Genomic DNA, 20,397 nt, shown 5'->3' on the forward strand with positions numbered 1-20,397 from the left:
GCTATATTACTAGAAAGTCAACTTCCCTCTTGTTCAGTTTAAATTGGTATGGTATATATTCCTTTTACCCAGTAAGCCCAAGGCCTAGTAGTTCAGTTCTGGAATTCTGGGGACTGACTGAAGAGTCAGTGGTTAGTTTCCCGCACCTGCTGTAGGTCTGGCGTTCTTCTGAGCCTTCCAGTGTGGCAGCAGAACAGGGCATGCTGTTTCTCTTGAGTCTGTGCAAGTGGGATGGTGCTGATGATACAGCCCTTAACTAATGGGCTGCTAAGGAGGCTAAGTGAGATAATAGAGAACACAGGCTCTTGGGTCAGAATGACTGGGGATTACAGATCTGCTGCTCTGTTATATTTCCTCCTCCTCTTTCTACTCTTCCTCTTCAGGCAGGGTGTCTTGTAGCCTAGCCTCCACCCAAGGTAACAACGAATGACCTGAGTTCTGGTCCCCACGCCCTGGACCGTGTGCTCCGTTGTGGTTGTGGTTGTGCCTTTACGTGCTTTGTGTACAGTAGGCGAGCGCTCTGACAATGGAACCTCATTCCCAGGCCTAGATTCCAATTTGGAATCCTCAGCAATTAAATGATATGAGGTAAAAATTTGTTTAAGCTTCTATTTGTGCATCAGAAAATATCACAAAATGGTTTCTAAGTATTTGTTAAATAGATGAATTATTTGTAGGCTAGAGAGTTTAGCTGTTGCCAAACATGGTAGAACACAGCTATAATACAAATGCGTGAGGAACTGAAGCGGGAGGATTGTGAGCTCCCCGCTAGCCAGAGCTCCAAGGAAAGACTGTCCCAGCCACTTTAGATAGAAAGACTCTAGATAGATAGACTCAGCTATTGCCAAATTACCAGTTTCTATAAAAACTGCCCATGTCAAAACCTTTTTTAGACAAATATGGACAATGAAATATATTAGAGGTATTTTTAATAAGAAAATCTTAACTTTTTAAACAAAACACCATTTGTTTAGTGAGTCAAGTAAATGCTTGTTTACCAGATTTGAACCAGGTGTGGCACTGAACTCAGAATTGTTTGTGTTTAAGATCAAGAAGAGGCACTACAGAATACTGATTAAAAGTGAGTTTTGCCGTTCACTGTCATCATAGTCAAATTCTATTTTCCTCATTTGTAAAATCGGGTTGCAATTACCTACCTTTTAGAGTCCTTGTGAGCATTGTCTTAGGCAAGCTGCTGTTTGGAAAGCGGCCGTCACACAATTGGACTGACCGGCAAACCTTCTGAAGGCCATGAATACCACACAGTGTCTACTGAAAGGGATGTTGATATCACCACTGCTCTGTTGAAATAGGCGATAATTCATTTTATCACAGAGGAATAATTAGAGGATATCTGGAACTAGATAAACTGCCCATCCGTGGATTAGGGCTGGTCCTGGCTTGGTAAACCTGAGTTAGTAGATGCTTAACTGCTCCTAGTTTCTTTGCTTTTCAGATAAAGAGACTAGCCTAGATGATCCCCAAGATCTCTTTGAACTCTGGTGTTCTGATTTTTTTTCAGGGTAATCAACTTGAACATCTAATTGTTGTACACACAGTACACACAACACTGTTTTAGATCATGTTAGTTAAAATAAAGTGAACTGTATTATGTTTTCCAGAAAGTAATACTGTAGTAGGGAACATACATGTCTATGAAACACTCTGTGGATCCAAGTCAGTGCTGAATGGAGTAGAAGAGCCTGCTAGTGGTGTCAGGTCCCCATCACTCAGAATAGCTGCTGTAAGACTGGGGAAGGGACAAGGAGCCTGTGCTGGTCTGCAGTCCAGCTTCTCCTGATTCATAGTAGCCTCAGACCAGCTCAGCGCTTCAATCGAGGATCAGAAACACTTTCTGCCAGCGGATCCCAGGAGCTCTGCACCTAGATTATCTGGGTTACTGCTTTCTTCCTTTCCTCCCTCATCTTCCCCCAACCCACATAGTGTGTGTGCTTTTTAAGTGGTGACACTTAATTTTATATTTGTTTTTAATATATTTTTTTTCTCATGACTTGTTGTGGTTGACTGTTGAAGTAAAGCAACTGCTGCCTTCACAGGTTTTCTTCTTAAAGGGTCCTTTCAGACCTTAGTAGGGATGACTCTGCTGTTTTCCATTTGTGCTTTTCATCCTATTATGTATACATTTAGAGATACATTGTTTATGTGTATAAGTTAATATCTTGCTTTAAACAATACAGGAAATTTCTTTCAAAGTAGTTTTCTTCTGTTAGGTTATTGGCAGCTCTGTCATCAGATTTGGGTTTGCAGACATTAGGTAGGACGTCTTTTTTCTATTTAGCTTTTTTTTTTTTAATTAGGTGTGGTGGTGCATGCCTTTAATCCCAGCACTTGTAGGCAGATGCAGATGGATCTCTTGAGTTTGAGGCCAGTCTGGTCTACAAAGTAAATTTCAGGACAGCCAGGGTTATGCAGAGAAACCCTGTTTCAACAAACAAACAATGCTTATTATTTATTTATGTGCATTTGTTTGTGTGAGTGTGTGCGCATGCTTATGTAGGCCAGGTGAGTGCAGCAGAGCCCTTGAGCTAGGCTGAGCTATCCAATGTGGGTGCTGGGAACTGAGCATGGATCCTCTGCAAGAACTGCAGGTGCTCTCAACTGAGCTGTCTTTCCTGTAACCACTGTTATAAACTCAGACGATGGGGCCACGTCTCACCAACCTCTGATTTAGAAGACGATACATAGAGACTCCCAGGAAATTTATGTTAAGGAACATTTCAACATACTGAAAGCTCTTAATCTCTCATACCTTAACTTTATCATAACTTCATGGGGGAAGACATGGGTTAGATGAAGACTATGTGTATGTTTAAATCGGAAGGACAGCTTTGTCATAGGAAACCTTCTTCCATACAGAGTTCTCTAAAATAGGGGTTTATGTTGTATTTATTTTGAAAAAGTTCCAAGGGGATTCTTACAAGTACCCCTTCATTTTATCCTCCCCTCTTCAATACTCATTTTGATATGTGGGTAAAATCGTATACAGGAAGAGAAGGGGTACTAATTTGACATGTAATTGTGAAACATTATGCCAAGTTCTTTTAATGTTATCGTCTCCGTGTGATACATAATAGTAACAATAATTACTAACACTGACATATAATAATGAGCTAAACATTAGTCTAAACCTTTTACATGTGTGTTTATTTTCACTGCTTTTGTGTGTCTATTTTACAGAGAGATAATTGATGTATTTGGAAGTCATAGTTGCTGGTAAATGGCAGAACTACATATAAATCAAGGTTGCCCATGTGTTTATATCATACTTAAATGTCTTAGAAATGACAGTTACAAAGTTGGTTGTGATTTGGTAGGCACTAGCTAGCTGTTGTTGCAAATGCCTTCATCTATGTTGTTTTTAATCTTTTATTCACTCATTCATTCATGTATTACTTTTAGCTATTTTAGGTTTGGTTTAAGTTATATCCTATAAAATTGAGCAGGAAGTACAGGGAACTCCCATATCCCTTTTGTCCCCACTACTTTATAATTTTCCCCATTATCAGCATACAGAAACAGAAGGGTCCATTTGATAATGTTTCAGCTAATGTTATGAGTCATTGTCACTCTTGGGGTTGTACAGCCTATGGATTTTAACAGATGTGTGCTGACCATTATAGAAAACTCCCTAAAAATTTATTTTTCACTTACTGTGGAGCAAAAGTCACATTAAGTAGAAACCATACTTCAGATTTTGTTCCCTGGGCAACAGTGTGTTGTGATGCTGTTTAGCTGTGACCCTGTCAATCAATGCTCAGGCTGGGCGTGGTAGCTCACATCTTCTATAAGCCCAGAACTCTGGAGGATGGCAAGTGATTATTGGAAATTTGAGACCAGCTTGAGTTATATATATGTTCCAAGCCAGGTTAGCTTACATAACATCTTGTCTCAATTCTTAAAAAATGAAATACTATTCAGCTCTAAAGGAAAATACAGCAAAATTTGGAGGAAAATTAATAGACTAATATATAATAAGTAAGTTCATACAATCTCAGGAAAAAATGTATATTCTCTCCCATATGCAGGATCTAGACAATAATAAAGATATATATGTAAACAAGTGTGCATGTGGATACAGTATACCATGTAGAAATGAGAACAAGAAAGGCTAAATGAAGGCTTGAGGAAGGAGTGAGTGCAGGTGATGAACATGAGTAATGAAAGTATATAAAGCTAATTGTTTTTTGTGAAGTCTGTTCAGATTTTTTATTTTTGGTGATAGATTTCTGCATAAAAATATATTTGATAGTAAAACTACCAAATCCAATATAAAGCAACACAACTTTCATAGAATGACTACTCTAAGTGTATATCTATTGACTGAGACTGGTTAATAGTGTGTGATTTTTTTTGTTGGTGGTGGTGTTTCGTGTTTTTCTGAGACAGGGTCTTACTTTGTAGCCCTGGCTGTTCTGGAACTATGTAAGCAAGCTGGCCTCAAACTCACAGAGATCGGCCTGCCCCTCTGCCTCTGCCTCTGCCTCTGCCTCTCTAGTGCTGGGATTAAAGGCATGCATCACTACATCCAGCTAGCTTGTGTTGTTTTTTATTTGAAAGTTTTTTTTTTTACAATAAAGGCAACCAATATTGCTATATTTGGTTTATTGAGGGGGTTACTCAGACACATATGTACGCATGCATATGTGGAGAACAGGACCTTAAGTGTTGTTCTCAGGAACTGTCCACCTTGTTTCCTGAGAAGGGGTCTCAATGACATGAAGCTCAGTGGTTAGGCTAGGCCGCCTGGCTGAAGCACTCCAGGAATTTTCCTGTCCGTGTCTCCCCAGTGCTAGACTTGCAAGTGCGTATGTGACACTTTTTTATTGGTCTGGAGATCTGAACTCAGGTCTTTGAGTGTTTCCAGCCCTTACTGCATTTTTCAACTTGTGATGCTGTTGAGTTTAAAAGAACATGGATACTTACGACCCAGATTCAGGTCCTGTTTCTTATGCAGCAAAGGCTTGACTAATCGAGCCATCTTCCAGCCCTGTTTAACACATTTAAATTTACAAAATTATAGAAATGGAGAATAAACCCATGGTTCCCAGGGATTGATCAGGGGAGGACAAGTGGTGCTTGTTTAATTTATAGGTACTTGAGGCTTGATCATATTGAAGAGTCCTACATCATTATGTGCATATCTGATAGAAAGATTTGTTGCCAAACTACATTCTTGTGTGTACAACATCACATCCATTGCTAGAAACTCTGTTCTTGGGCAAATTACTCTTACTTTGGGTACCTTGATTTTCTTTCCTGAAAAACGAGAATAGAAAACATATGTTTTAAGGGCTCCTAATGAAATTGAATGAGTTGGGTACTAAGTGCTGTAGGTTTAGCATTTCCAAACTCTGAAATTGAGATTTGTGTTTTGCAGTGAATGATGCCGTTTGCTTTAGTCATGTAGTAAAAGGCTAGTTGTCAGCCCTAGTACATGGGCTGTTTTTCTTTGTTCCTGACAGCATAATGTACACCTGCAGCCCCTCATTTCAGCCAACAACCCACTGAAAGAATATTTGAGAACGAATGATTCTCGGCTCTGCTCAAACTATAGCTAAGTTCTAGTAAGAGCAAGAAAACGGCAGCGTTGGCACATGTGAACTGTAGCTTGGAAGGAGAGCCCAGAGGCAGTAAGTCTTCAGAAAATACCCTAGTCCCTTGTTTTTGGTGGCTTCTAAGTGTTAAACAGTGAAGGAGAGGAGACCAGACATTGACCTTAGTACAGTAGCCAATTGCACTTTACAGTTGGAACCTCTTTGATTCTTTGAAACTATCTGTTCCAAAGGAAACTCCACTCCCCAATTTCTGTCAGGTAGAAAAAGCCAGCATTCCTCAGGGAACTTGTGAAGCTAGTTGGTTCCCTTCAACAGTCACTCCAACAGATGGCTATCTGTAGTGCCTGTTAGCATACCAAACCACGTGCTAACCTCCAGGTACCCTCCATATGACAAGTTGGTAGCTCTTCTCACCTCCTTCCTGACTGTTTTCAACACCTCCCGCTAGGAGCTCCATCTTCCCCCACCCCCAGGCTCCTCATTTCCCTTATAACCTGTAACCCTGCTCTCTCTGGGGCCTCACTTCTTGCCTCCGTGGCCAAGTTCTGACTACACTTTCTCTCCCTGCTGTGAACTCTTCCAGATGCCTTTGGCTGTTCTCTGCCTGTTATCTTCCATCAAGACCTTCCCCTCTGCCATTCCTTGGTCCTGTCCTCAGTTGTTTAGAATAGCACCTAGGAAGTAAAATTAGCTGTTAACTATCCTTTAACTGTTTGCTTTTAAAGGTTTTATTTATCTTTTGGAATTCTGTGTCATTTTAGAATTGCGGTGAATGAATGCAGGTCTGTCAGAACCCTGGCGCTGGAGCTACAGGACTTGGGAGTTTCCTTATGAAGTCACTGGGAGCAGGGTTCTGTTAGAGCTGTGCTTCTCAACTGCTGAGCCACTGAAGGCTCACCTCTAGCCTGTGAAATTAGTTTCCTATGCATTTTAAGATGAGTGCACATGGATGAGAATCTTGCTTTTTTCTTTTTGCTTTTTACTTTGAGATTTTTGTTTGTTCATAAATCTTCCCTGAAATTGTAAATACTCAGTGTTTTGTAGGTCCAATTATGAATAAGTTGTAAACATTGAATTCTTTGGAACATTTGAATATGATAGTATATAGATAAACAGGATCTTGTTTACTTAGAAAATTAGCTAACTTGATTTAAAAATTTCCATTATTTATTTTTTTTGTGTGTGAAACTAAGTCTCATTTAAGTCAGGCTAGCCTTGTATTTGTGGTATTAAGGAGGATAACCTTGACCTTTTGATTGTTTTACTTTGCAAAGTGCTGAGATTACAGGTGCTCCAACCACCCATCATTTATTTCTGTTTGAACACAGGGCTTCATGCATATCAGGCAAGCACTCTATCAACTGAGCGACATCCCCTCTTTTGTTGTGTGTGTGTGTATGTGTGTGTGTGTGTGTGTGTTATTGAATGTAGTCTAGGAAAAGGAGAATAATTCTGGGGGAAAATGGAACCGCCAGAGCCTAGCAGTGTAACACAGCTGACTCAATATGAACTTAAGCTTTTTGAATGATCTATCCTAACATGCGATCTGTTCTGTTTTATTGGATAGCATATGGATATTCAAGATATGAAAAATTTAAACCACAACTTTTTTAAGCATTAAGAATTAATGACAGGGGGCTGGAGAGATAGCTCAGAGGTTAAGAGCAATGCCTGCTCTTCGTGAGTTCAATTCCCAACAACCACATGGTGGCTCACAACCATCTGTAATAAGGTTTGGTGCCCTCTTCTGGCCTTCAGGCATACATGCAGACAGAATATTGTATACATAATAAATAAATATTTTAAAAAAAGAATTAATGACAATTATTGTCAAAAGTATTAACTGGTATGAAGGGTGTGTAGTAGGAGTCCTGCAGTCTCACATCCCCAGCAGATGCATGCTCTTCTCTGCAGAGATAATACTATTACCACTGTGCAGTATGCTGCAAAGCTCTTTTGACAGATACAAATATTTCAGGCACACTCTTACATAATTTTCTTGTTAACATGTAAGTAGTATAATATGTTTTAAAATTTGTAGTGGGTATAGTTTTATTTCAGAGTAAAATGATTTCATTTTTGTGGTGTTAGACCTGTATTTTTACATGCAGTAGCCACCGGGTATGGGATTGTTTGAAATAAGTAAAGTAAAAATTCAAATTTTAGCCATAAAATATGTCACCTGCACCACGGGACAGTTTGTGAGTCAAGCAAATAGCTGGAGATTGAAACACGCACACACACACACACACACACACACACACACACACACACAGGCAAGCAGACAGAAAAGAAGCTTCCAAGATCATTTCCATCCAATGAGCTGTATTAAAAGAATGCTGTTCAGAATCTTGAGTTAGGAGATAAAACTAATAATTACTCTCAAGTGAAAAGCCAAAACACAGCTCTCACCTGAAAAGGAGTAAGAAATAATTTATTGTAGATCTAAGCATGGCCTGGGAACACAAATCCCCCAGACACCGTGTTCTAAAATGTAACAAACTTCACCAAGTTTTTATAGAACTAGAACAGAGAGTTATAACTCCAGACTCCTTTTCAATACGTCAGTGGAAGCATCAAGAAAGTGGGTTCAACAAAGCAGGGATGTCTTTCCCATAGGCCTCGAATGCTATCTGATGTCATTCTTAGTTTGGGGATTGATGGAAAGAAACCAGGGCTCTATTCATACAATCCAGAAGGCTTACATGATAGTTAAAAGGTGTTGGACTTTGTAGAGAATTATGTTGTGTGTAGCTATTTAGGGAGCTAAGCTAGTCTAAGATAATTTGTCTGTGGACCTGCAGCATTCTTATGCTACACGTCATTGATAAGAATCAGTCTTGTATGATGTTTAACGTAGGTGACTTGATCCATGAAAATGAGAAAACAATGTTTTCCATGTTTTTTAAGAAATTAGTTTGTACTTTAGACTATTCAAAGAGACATTATTCTAAAATAATTTTTTATATATGGCCACATATAAAAAAATCTGTAAATATAAATTAGCCAAAGCATATTGTGGTTACAACCATCACTAAAATATAATTAAGATTTATCTATCTGTATAGTATTTCCCCAAATAAATAGCTCTCATGTTTCTGATAGATAGGATAAACTAGATTTGCTGCAGTCTCAGCCCTAAACTGTTAACAGCATCAATGTTAGTGGTTCGTGTAGCACGTACATTATGGGGTAAGCAGTGGCTGCTCTCAGACCCAGAATGACTATTTTTACTCTTTAAAAGGATTGCCGGTGTCTGTGACACAGAAAGTGAGAGTGAAGCGTATATTCTTCATTCATTTTCAGTTAAAAATCAAAGCCTATCACTTACTCAGACTTCTTTCAAATGGCCAGGGTTGTACAATCTTACTATGTGCCTGAGAAAGAATATTTGGTCAATAGCATTAATAATTGCAGTTGTATTTAAATATAAAAATTGAGACCAGATAAGCCAAGAAAAAGATTAATGTGTGTAACTATTGTATAATGTCAGAAACACACTGAAGTCACCAATTAGCATTACTAAAAATGGGACTGACATCTTTAAGTAAGAAAATGAGTAGTATCTAATATTGCGTATACAGGTCTAATTCAGACATGTTAAATGAATCTCAGGACTCCAGTAGAATAAAGTCCTCATACTCCATAGAATGTTAATAGGAATTTCTCAAAAATAATGCTATATAAAAATACATATTATTTTTTTCTTTTCTTTTTTCTTTTTGGACTGTTCTGGAACTGACCTTGTAGATCAGACTGGCCTCAAACTCAACAGAGATCCACCTTCCTCTGCCTCAGTGCTGGAATTAAAAGCATGTAAACTGTTACTTTAAATAGGGAAGAATTTAAAAATAATATCCAGTACCATGGAAAAGTAGTTAATAATGTATTGTTGATGGGATTACAAATATTGTCCTTCCATACCCTCTTCAAGAAATGAAGAAAGGTTAAATGAGTGGAAGCTTTTCTGTTGTTTTGCTTTTCTGAGACAGGATCTCTCTAGTGTCTGATTTTGGCTGTCCTGGAGCTTATTATGTAGACCAGGCTGGCCTTATGGTCACAGAGATCCACTTGCCTTTGCCCCCCCCCCCCCCATACACACTGTTGGAACTAAATTGTTTTCAATATGAGTAAAGAAAAAAAAATCCCTTCTATTCTTTTATTTTCTTTAAGGCCACCAGTATAGATGTACAAGGTGGCACATGTCTGTGATGGGAGCTCTTGTGAGTTAGAGGCAGGAGGATTGTGAGTTTTAGGTCAGTCTGGATTACCTGGTGAGACCCTGTCTTAAAAAAAGGGCACCAGTGTCATGCTAGGCTCCGCTCTGCTGTACAGCGCTCAAAGATATGTGTTTCTGCACTGTCATATTTTAAAGTCTAGCTGTGAGGAGAATATGTGGAAAACTTGGGGGAATATGTGGAAAAGGAGTTCAAGACAGAGCATAGCCAATGCACTGTGTCAGTGTGTGGAGTGTCTAAAAGCCACAGTGAAAATACTAGGTGATAGATAATGTTTCAGCTCTAGTATAGTAAGTTTTTGAGGCTACAAGTTTGTATGGTCTGTTGTTGACTGAAGTGTTATGGGAGGCATGACTGTATTCAGGCAGGTAGACATTCTGTTAGAGCTGCTTATTTTCCTAGACAGGTTTAGGAAAAGCTAGTATCTGAGAATAGAAGTTTTTTTGTTTTGTTTTGTTTTGTTTTGTTTTTGAGATAGGGTCTCACTATGTAGTTCTGGCTATCTTGAAACCTGTTCTGTAGACCAACTGGTCTTGAACTCATGGAGTTCTGCCTACCTCTGCTTCCCAAGTGCTGGGATTAAAGGTGTGTGCCAACATACTTAGAAGAGGAGTGTTCTTGCATGTTATATTCCTCTAAGAGAGCAGGTAAATCCTTTCCCTTTGTTGATGGGACATAGCATTGGAGCTAAGGTTATTTTAGAGTAAGAGAAAAGTTTGTCACAAGAGAATGAGAATTTCAGAAAGATATGAAGAGTCTGTGATACAAAAGACGATTGCTAATTTGTAATTTCTAATCTCAGAACTTTTTAGTTTTGAGGATGTGTACAAGGGGAAGATTTGTTTGACCATGCTCTTTCTCTAGATTATGAATTTTGAGTAAGCTAAACATAAGTATTTCAATAAGAGTATTTGCCAAATAGAACAAAAATAAAAATATTAAACTATTTTCTGTAGTTTTGCATTTCTTGCTTATGTGCTTTTTCTCTTTAACAGGAAATCAAACCACAAAGCCATTATAACCATGGATATGGTGAACCTCTTGGGCGAAAAACTCATATTGATGACTATAGCACATGGGACATAGTCAAGGCTACACAGTAAGGTTTTTGTTGTGATTATTTTCTTCCTTGATATTTGTTTTAAGTGAAATGTGAATATGAGTTATGTATTCTATTACCTTGGGAAAATGTCAGTGTCTCAGTTAAATTGCTGTAATTCCCATCAGTTGTTTGCTTTTGATACTTAAACTTTTGTAGTTTATTATTTTACCTTAAGAATATTCAGTGTGAACAACTAGAAAACATTTCCAACTTTAGAAGTACCTTTGAGTTAAAAATATAAGGGTATATTCCATATTCCCTACCACTCAACCAGGTACACGGATATGATGTGGGATGCACCTCTGTATGCTGTGAATATGTTTTATTACCATTTGCTAATAAAGAAGCTGTTTTGGCCTATGGCAGGACAGAATACAGCTAGGTGGGAAATCCAAGCAGAGAGACAGGGAGAAAAAAGGCAGAGTGGGGGAGCTGCCAGGGGAGTAAGATGCTAGAGCATTATCAGTAAGCCGCGGGACACGTAATGGTACACAGCTTATTAGAAATGGGTTAATTTATATGTAGAGTTAGCCTGTAAGAAGCCTGAGCCATCAGTCAAAAAATTATAATTAATATTAAGCCACCAAATGATTGTTTCATAAGTGATTTCATGGACTGGTGGATGGGAGAGAAACTAGACAGGACAGAGAAAAGACTTCCAGCTACACAAATACAATACAGTTAATTATTATATATGTATATGTATATATACACGCACACACTAAGGGGGCTATCACAAAAAATGTTCAAAATAATGATTTACCGTATGTCAGATTATATTGGTCTTTGAGACTGAATAAGAAAATAATGACTAAGAATAATATAATTCAAATGATATGGAAGTTGAATACAGCAGGCTTTTTATCTGCAGACAGAAGAAAAATGTGAATTGAGTCCTTCAGCATTTTAGAGTTGTCTAACAATTAATAGTCACAGTCTACTTACTTTGTTCATGTTTTCCTTGGTCTTTTTAATCATTTTTAGATCTACTTCAAGAAGAAAATGCACTAGCATATATGAATTATATAAGATAATATATTCATTATATTTTCACGCATCCCTATACTGTACTTTAACCCTGTACTGAAGGTCTTTTTGTCCTTCTTCCCCCAATCTTCTTACTAATAAGTTTCTCTTCTATTTTCTTTTTAAAAGTCTGGATATTGTGAATGAGAGAGGGGGGAAAGGGTTTTTTATTTTGTTTTTGTTTTTGAGACAAGAGTCTCACTATGTATCCTTGGCTGGCCTAGAAGTCACTGTGTCGTCTAGGCTGTTCTCAAACTCATAGATCTGCCTGCCTTTGCCTCCCAAGTACTGAAAATAAAGATGTGCACAAGCATGCCCTGCCTAAAAGGTTTTAGTCTAATGTGTCAAGCTTCTAGAGCAGTCTCATATATGGGAAATGGAACATTAAGAACGTGTTATTCCAAAAATATACCCTTCTAGCATATTGACTGGTTTGAGTTAGAGATACTTGAGAAATATCAGACACAGGAAGATCTCTCTTGATTTTTTCCCTTTCTACTTAAATGTTTTTATTAGCATATACTAATTATACATAATGAAGAGTGTGTGCACGCCTGTGTGTATGAGTGTGTATCTGGGTGTGTGTACATGTGTCTGTGTGTGACAGAATGAGTTTCGTTAGAATTGTTTAAAGGAACATAGGTGATGAGAAGAAAACCTTTCTTCGCCCTTCCCTGTGTCTGCATTAACTAACTACCTGTTAATGTAGAGGTCCTGGGGGGGGGCACTCTGGAACCTCTCCAGGACAGGATGTTGATGCAGGTCTGTGCAGGTAAGCATAGCTGCTGGGAGTTCCCAAGTGCCATGGCTGTGTCATGCCCGAGAGCCAGCATCCCACCACATCCTCTGATCTCTGCCACAGTGTTCCCTGCTCTGCAGAGAGGGTATGCAAAGTCTCACCCATGGCTGAGTATTTACAGTTACTTATTTTCATCATTTTTATCAGTTATAAATAAGTCTTTGCAGTCCCTCTGACCAAACCTGACTTCTGACTTAATCTTTGGTACCTAATTTACATAAATTTACACATCAGTTGGACTGGCACATCCTATTCATTTAGCAGAACATTGTTCTGTTGCTTCCATACTCTGCAGTCACCAGCTTTTGATTAGTTTTCTGTACTGGAAGGTAATTTTCTCTCTGAAATAGGCCTCAGTGTCTGTAAGAGAGCAGTTACCTCCATAATAATAGACCTGCCATTATTGTACCAGTGGGCGTGTCTTGCCTGGCCAGTGGGTAGTGTAGCACACAGGGTCCACAGCTGAGTAAGACAGTGGATGACAGTTCTGCCCTATTAGCCTGCAGGAAGTAAGCAGCCATCTGAATTCCACCCTGCTTTCTTGGTTCCTGTGGCCAGGCTGTATGGTGTCTTCAGCAGTAGGGTCTTACCATCTAGGTTTGTTGGGGGACCAATGGCAGTGACAATAGCAATAGCCTTTATTGTTTTGGGCTCCTTAGTTGATTTTTATACTGAAATACTTAAGACCTTTCTCATTTGTATAGGTATTTTTCTTTGTGGTTTCCATGGCTTTTATTCTTAATATCCTAACATTATAACTTCCTTAATTTGTATTGATATTATAGAATTTATACAAATTAATTTTAGTGTTATATAAAAATGTATCTTGGAGCTGGGAAGATGGCTCAGTGTTCAGGTACTTGCTGTCAAACCTGTTGACCTGAGTTCCAACTGTGAGAACTGATTCCTGCAGGTTTCAAAAGATGCGCTGTGGCACATGTGCCTGCAACACTAAATACGGTTTACAAGGTATGACTAGCTTTTCCCAGTACCCCTTTGGTTGTCGATTTTACAACGTGTGTGTGTGTGTGTGTGTGTGTGTGTGTGTGTATTTCTCACTGAAAACTGAACGTTTGAACTTAGAAATATAGTAACCATGGAAATCAGGCACTCCCCTCTTCTCAAGGTTTGCTGCTTTTGTTTTTTGATTGTTATCAGTGATTTTTCCCAATACCTCAGCCTGAATATAAATTTAAGGTCCTCTTGGATCTTTCTGAGCATGCGCCCTCCCTGGACATTTATTGTCACTTTTTAATTTTCCCACTATATGCAGTTTTCCTCTGAATGACTTGACTCTTATTGTTACATCCCAAAAGAAGAGAAGAGAAACACAAAGGGGAGCTGTAAAGGGCCAGTGGCCTCTTAAGTTAGAGCAGAGTCCTGCCAGCCTAAGGGAGGCTGGTGTAGCAGGTGGAAGGCCTGAGCAGCAGCAGCAGCAGCAGCAGCAGCAGCAGCAGTGGGCATTGACCTCTCCTCCCCCGTGACAGCTCAAATGGCAGCCAGACAGACAGCGTCCTTCCCACCCTCCCTGCTTCTGATGTGTTGTTTTGTGGTTGCTCCTGGAACAAGCTTATGCTGCCTGTTGGGGGTGGGTGTTGATGATTTGTGTCTGCTGCTGTGCTAAAACCTGAAATTAATCACAATTTGATACCCAAGAATTTGCCAGCAAGTTGGAAGTGTCCAGTAGATTCCAGAGTTCCAGGATAATTAGAGTGCACAGATATAACCAGTGCAGGAACTCTTTAGGTAGATAAGTTATTTCTGGTGCTTCCTGTCCTACCATCCTCCAAGAATCTTTCCTTGTCTACTTATATTTTCCTTATAGACTTTAAAGCATGAGGAAATAGCCAGTGATTTTTGCATATATTAAAATGTTTTTGTGGTCATTTACCATCGTATTCAAGGTGAGATTCTGTTGTTTATGCTAATATGCCTAGAACTGGGTCTGGTGGTACCTACTTGGGAGACTGAGGCAAGAGGATTTTAAGTTCAAGGCTTGGCTCAGGCTAGCCTGAGCAATTTAGTAGGGTCTTACTGCAAAATAAAAAGTAAAGATAGGGCTAGGGATGGCCAGTTTCAAGTACTTTTTAAAGTACGCTAGATTATAAACTGATAGTAGTGATACTCAGGTTCTTTCACGAGACACTTGTGCAAGAGAACAGCTAAATATAGCATTGTCATCCTCATCTGTACCTCACTTAGGTTGTGCTGTGTGTGTGTGTGTGTGTGTGTGTGTGCATGTGTGTGTTTGTACACATGCATGATAGAACCAGGGATAGCAACAGTATGAGGTCTCTAGAAATATACCTATAGTTTGTTTCTTTATTAGGTACAGTATAAATACAATTAGAAGTTGTGATGTTTGCCTTTAGTGTCTTCTTATTGTTCATTCTGTCTCTTAACCTTGACCTATGGAAGACCTTTTTGAATTTGACTAAGAAATTATTTGGGTCTGGTGCCACACACCTTTAATGCTCATGCAAGTGCTCTTTGCAGAGGTGAGGAAGGAGGTTTCTGTGAGGTGAGGTCAAGACCACCTCAAAGTCAAACAAAAACCCCAAAAAAACAAAAAGTACAAATGTCAAATTTACGTCTTTGGTTTTTATGTTATATAATTCCAGAGATCTAATATTTTGGCTACGAAATGGTTGTGTGTAGCTTGATGGTGTGTTGTCTGATATTTTTATTGTGTTCTGACAAATACTTGCTTGGAGTCAGAGGGTGGAGCTAGCCACTAGCTAACCAAAATTAACCATAGAGGTTTGGAGGACTGCAGACATATAGGAGACAGGAAGTAATAAGGCAGGCTGAGAGGGGATCTGGCCTCTTTTTGAAGGAAGGAACAGAAGAGATAGGAGGTCACTGGGGACTTCTTCCTTGCTTCTCTGACCTTTCAGGTCTTTTCCTGATAATCTGACTCACGATTTTTTTTTTTATTGATAAATAGTAATTGGTTAAGGCTTCAGTGGAGGATTTTTGGTGGCTTAATATACTGATTGTTTTTTCCCCCCTATTTTTGTTTATCCTTGAAAATTTTTCTAATTAAGGGGTAGCAGGGGCCAGGATGGTGGTGGCTGGAGAGGTTGTCAGTGGTCAAGAGTCTACTGCTCTTGCAGGAAACCCAGACTTTGGTTCTCAGAACCCACATGGGATGGCTTAGCTCCAGCTCCAGAGGGATCTGATGCTTCTGGCCTCTGTAGCACTTGCACACATGTGTACATACTACCACACACACATAATTAGAATTGATAAAAATGAATCTTTGATAAAAGAAGATATTGAGGGTCTGACTACTTCTAGCCATTCTACTCATTGGGTAACACATTTGCCACCAATCCTCACAACCCAAGTTCTGTATTTTGGACTCACAGAGAAGAAGCAGAGAATTGATTCCTGTAAGTTGTGCTCTGATTTCCCCACGTGTACCATGGCATACCTATACATATGCGCACAATAAATAGAATAATTAAAAACTTAATTAAAAGTTGTTAACTTTGGGGGCTGGAGACGTGGCTCATTGGCTAAAAGCTCCTGCTCTTCAGCAAGCCAGTAAGCAGCATTTTTTCCATGGTCTGTGCTTCAGTTCCTGCCTTGAATTCCTGCTCTGACTTTCTTTAATGACGGACTGTAACCTATAAGCTGAAGTATGCCCTGAAGCCTATAAACTGAATAACACCCTTCTATTCGCAAGTTGCTTTTGGTCAGTGTTTATTTAATCTCAACAACAAGCAGCAAACTAAAACAATATTACTAAAACGTAATTTTTTATGCAATTAAAACCAATATTTACTACCTTTTCCTAATTGATTAAAAGAATCAAAGCTCCATTTTCATTTGGATTATTGACTTGGCTTAATTTTTTATTATGACTTTTGTTTCATTGATAAAACTTCTTTCTAATAGTTAAATAAATCGACTTTATACTTGGAAAATACTTCTAAATGAAAACCTTGGGGCAGGGGGTGGGGACAGGGGCTCTCTTGATCTTTCAGAGGAACTGGGTTCAGTTCTCAGGAACTATAGGGTGGCCCATAACTGTCTGTAACCCCAATTCTTGGGGGATCCAAAGCCCTGCTCTGACTCCCAAGTCATAGCACACACTCGGTAAATGCACATACATGCAGGCAAACACTGGTCAAATAAAAATAAATCTTTAATATAGTAAATTTTGATGCTCAGGGATGAGGGTCAGTCTGCACTTGCCTCCCTCTTATCAGATATGAGCCGCTGCTCAGAGCTTTCTCGTGGGCGTCCCTCAGTTATTAACGGACTGACTGAGTTGCAGGACTTCCCACCCATTCCCACCCCAGCACAGGGTTTTATTTGCCTTCAGGATTATCAGCTAGATTTATAAATTGAGAATCCTAGTATTTGTATGATTTTGTTCATGGTATTCCTCTAACATCTTATGTAGTCCCTGATATTTTCTTATAATTTAATATTTTTTAGCTTCTGTTTAGTTTTAAAATCTGCATAGTTTTGTGGACTAAGTTTTGATATAAAGAAACTGGCTAATTTTTTTTTTTCTGTCGTGAACCTCATGAAATTTTACATTATTACAAATGAAACATTTTCAAGTTGCAAAAAAGGATTAGTTAGTGAAAGACGTTGAAATATTGATATTTTCAAAGTAATATTGTATGTTGGAAAATAGTTTTAATTTCTAAGTATGAAAATGAAGCATCAAGCCAACCAAGTGTGATGTCACACATGTAATTCCAGTAACTTGGGAGTTGAGGCAAGAGGTTACTGTGTGTTTAAGGCCAACCTGGACTAACCTGTCTCAAAAAAAAAAAATTAGTTGTGAAAATATCGTGCTCAACTTTAAATGCTTTAAGTACTTGTAGCATGACTTGTTCTCTTTCCTAGATATGGAATATATGAACGCTGCCGAGAATTGGTGGAAGCAGGTTATGATGTACGGCAACCGGACAAAGAAAATGTTACACTTCTTCATTGGGCTGCCATCAATAACAGAATAGATTTAGTTAAGTATGTGCTTTTTCTGCTTCTCTTTAATAAGCTTTAATTAATAAGGTTTTCCATTACTATAAAGTTACTGACAGTAATCATCATTGGAACTAACAATTTCTAAAATCCATAGCGTCCATGGTGTATATTCTGTATACCTTGAAGGAAAACAACTTATGTTTAACATCTACTGCAAGCTTACATGAGTCGAGTCATATAGAGTACTTTTCCACGTTTCCTTTTTGCCATAATTGTTGAAATAACTCCATTTGCGATGTAACAGTTTTTGTGAAGTAGAAAGCTTATTAAATATGCTATCCAATATCACAGCTGCTAATAAAGGTTAGAATTGAACTTGAATTTGGGTAATTTTATTTGACTCCTACATTCTGAGTATGGATTCTAGATGGGGAAAAGCCAGTCCTAGGCAAAAATGAAGGAGTGTCAACTGTGAAAGTGCTAATGTCCCTGAGGGGCTGCTTCCTGCAGAGCCTGCCCTTTGCTCCTTCTTCCCTCCTTCGGGCTCCTGACTTTCTCAGTCTTCAGTGTACGCTCTTGTCTAATTCTCATTTGTTAGGAAGTATTTTATTTCATCTTTATGAGGGAAGCTTTCACAAAAACTAGAAATCTGGGTTGATAGATTTTGTATGTCTTGTTTTTTCTGTCTTGCCCATCCCAAAGGTCACTGTGCTGTGTTCTGGTTTTTGTCACTGTTGAGAAATTCCGTCTACCATTGCACTTTTCAAGTTTTGTTTTGTTTGATTCCCCTTAAGATTTTCCATTTCTTGTTTTGGTAGTCTGACATGAAGAATCCACAAAGTATGAATTTCTTTTAATTTATCTTGAATGAGAATTCAAGTAATTTTGATTTTTGTGGGTTAATGTTTTTAATCAGAGTTGGGGAAAAATCTTTCAGCTATTGCTTTTTTAATTATAATTAGATACTTTTGGCCTTCCCTTTCTTTCTCTAGCCCATCCCATGTTACCCCCTTTAGTCATTGCTTCTTTTTTTTAGTTAAAATTACAATTTTTGGCCATCCCTTTCTTCCTCTAGTCCTTCCCATGTACCCCCTTACTCTCTCTCAAACTCATAGCCTGTTTTTGGTTACTTAATTAAATAAATAATTTAATTTATTTAATTAAAATAAAATAATTACTCTATATTTAATAATTATTTAATCATTAATTATGTATCTATATACATTTCAAAATAAATAGTGCGACCTGCTCAGTCCATACAGTTAAGACTTGTTTTTAGTTGGGCAGTGGTGGTGCACGTCTTCAATTCCAGCACTGGGGAGGGAGAGGCAGGTGAATATTTGTGAGTTTGAGGCCAGTCTGGTCTATAGACTTGAGTTCCAGGGCAGCCATGGCAGTTAGACAGAGAAATCCTGTTCGAAAAACCAAAAAGGAAAAAACAACAAAAAACCAGACTTGCTTTTCATTCCATGGTTTGTTTTGGTTTCGAGACACTTGCATGTGTAGAGTGTGTGTTTTTTGATGTGGGGGTGGATTACCTGTAGATAACTGTTTAGTCCCTTTGATGAATAGTGTCGTTTAATTCTGATGTTTCTCTGCTAATCTTTGTCCAGATGACTTGTGCATTGGAAAAAGTGGGACATCGAAATCACTTACTGTTGATGAATTGATGTTAATCTTTGTCTTTAATTCCTATAGTTCTTTTTTTATGAAATTGGGTGCACCAGAGTTTGGTGCGTATATCTTTAGGATAGTAATATCTTTTTGAGTAATTGTTCCCTTAATTAGAATGAAGTGTCCTTTTTCAATTATGGTTAGCTTTAGTTTGAAGCCTGTTGCTTCCTTGTCCTCCTTGCTTAATTGGAGGACTTTTGTCCATCTTTGCTCTCTAAGGTGGTGTCGAATCTTTATATTGAGATTGTTTATTGTAGACAACAGATGGATTTTTGTTTCTTGGTCCATTCAGCCAACCTGTATCTTTTGATTGGAGAGTTGAAGCTATTTTTATTTAAAGTTATTACAAAAGATGTATGTTGAATGCAGTAATTATGTTGTTGGCTTTGGTGTTGCTTTTATTCTCAGTGGTACCTTGTGTTTCCGTAGTTATAGCTTCATTTTTTTTTTTTTTGGTGTTGTTGGTGTTGTCTTTTTTTTTTTTAAACAGTCTCTTTGGCAATGCTTAATTCTTTGAATTTTTGCACTGAAATTTGGTAACATGGACTTATTTTTGTTAGTTTCTTTATAGCTTCTTTTTAAAGAATAAAAAATTCTTTTTAAAAGAATAATTGATTCTTTGGGAGTTTCACATCATGCACCCCCAAAACATTCTCTCATTACTTCAGTGCCCCCTCCACAAAAGAAAATAAAACAAAGCAAACAAGCACACTCAAAAACAAGAACAAAATGAACAAAAACCAAACCTTGGCTTCTCCTTTCCTGCCTTTCCAACACCTCTTCATTTGTTCTGGTGTTAGGGGTCCTCAGAATATCATATAGTAAATAGACCCTTACCAGCTTTACTAGCAAATGTTCATTGCAGGGAGTCACTGGTCTCGTTTAAGGCCCTTGGTTTCTGGTACACCATTATCACTGGATCCTCACTAGAACTCCTCAGGGATATCCCATAGCCGTCCTGAGTCATGGAGATCCTACAGGACCAGTCTCTTCACAAGCTCTAGTAGGCCTAGATGTGCTAGATGTTAGGAT

At 38.4% G+C, this 20,397-nt stretch overlaps 1 protein-coding gene across 1 annotated transcript in view; it reads left to right on the forward strand.

The window, feature by feature from the left end:
* Positions 1-20,397, forward strand: part of Zdhhc17 (zDHHC palmitoyltransferase 17) — a 56,936-nt gene that overhangs the window by 2,190 nt on the left and 34,349 nt on the right. Inside the window, exons 2-3 of the mRNA XM_087902042.1 lie at positions 10,810-10,913; positions 17,611-17,733. Of these exons, the coding sequence (XP_087758168.1) occupies positions 10,810-10,913; positions 17,611-17,733 (227 nt within the window). The remainder of the gene's footprint in view (positions 1-10,809; positions 10,914-17,610; positions 17,734-20,397) is intronic.

The sequence above is a fragment of the Myodes glareolus genome, chromosome 26 (assembly GCF_982192425.1).
Source record: "Myodes glareolus chromosome 26, mMyoGla1.1, whole genome shotgun sequence".
Taxonomy (NCBI): Eukaryota; Metazoa; Chordata; class Mammalia; order Rodentia; family Cricetidae; genus Myodes; species Myodes glareolus.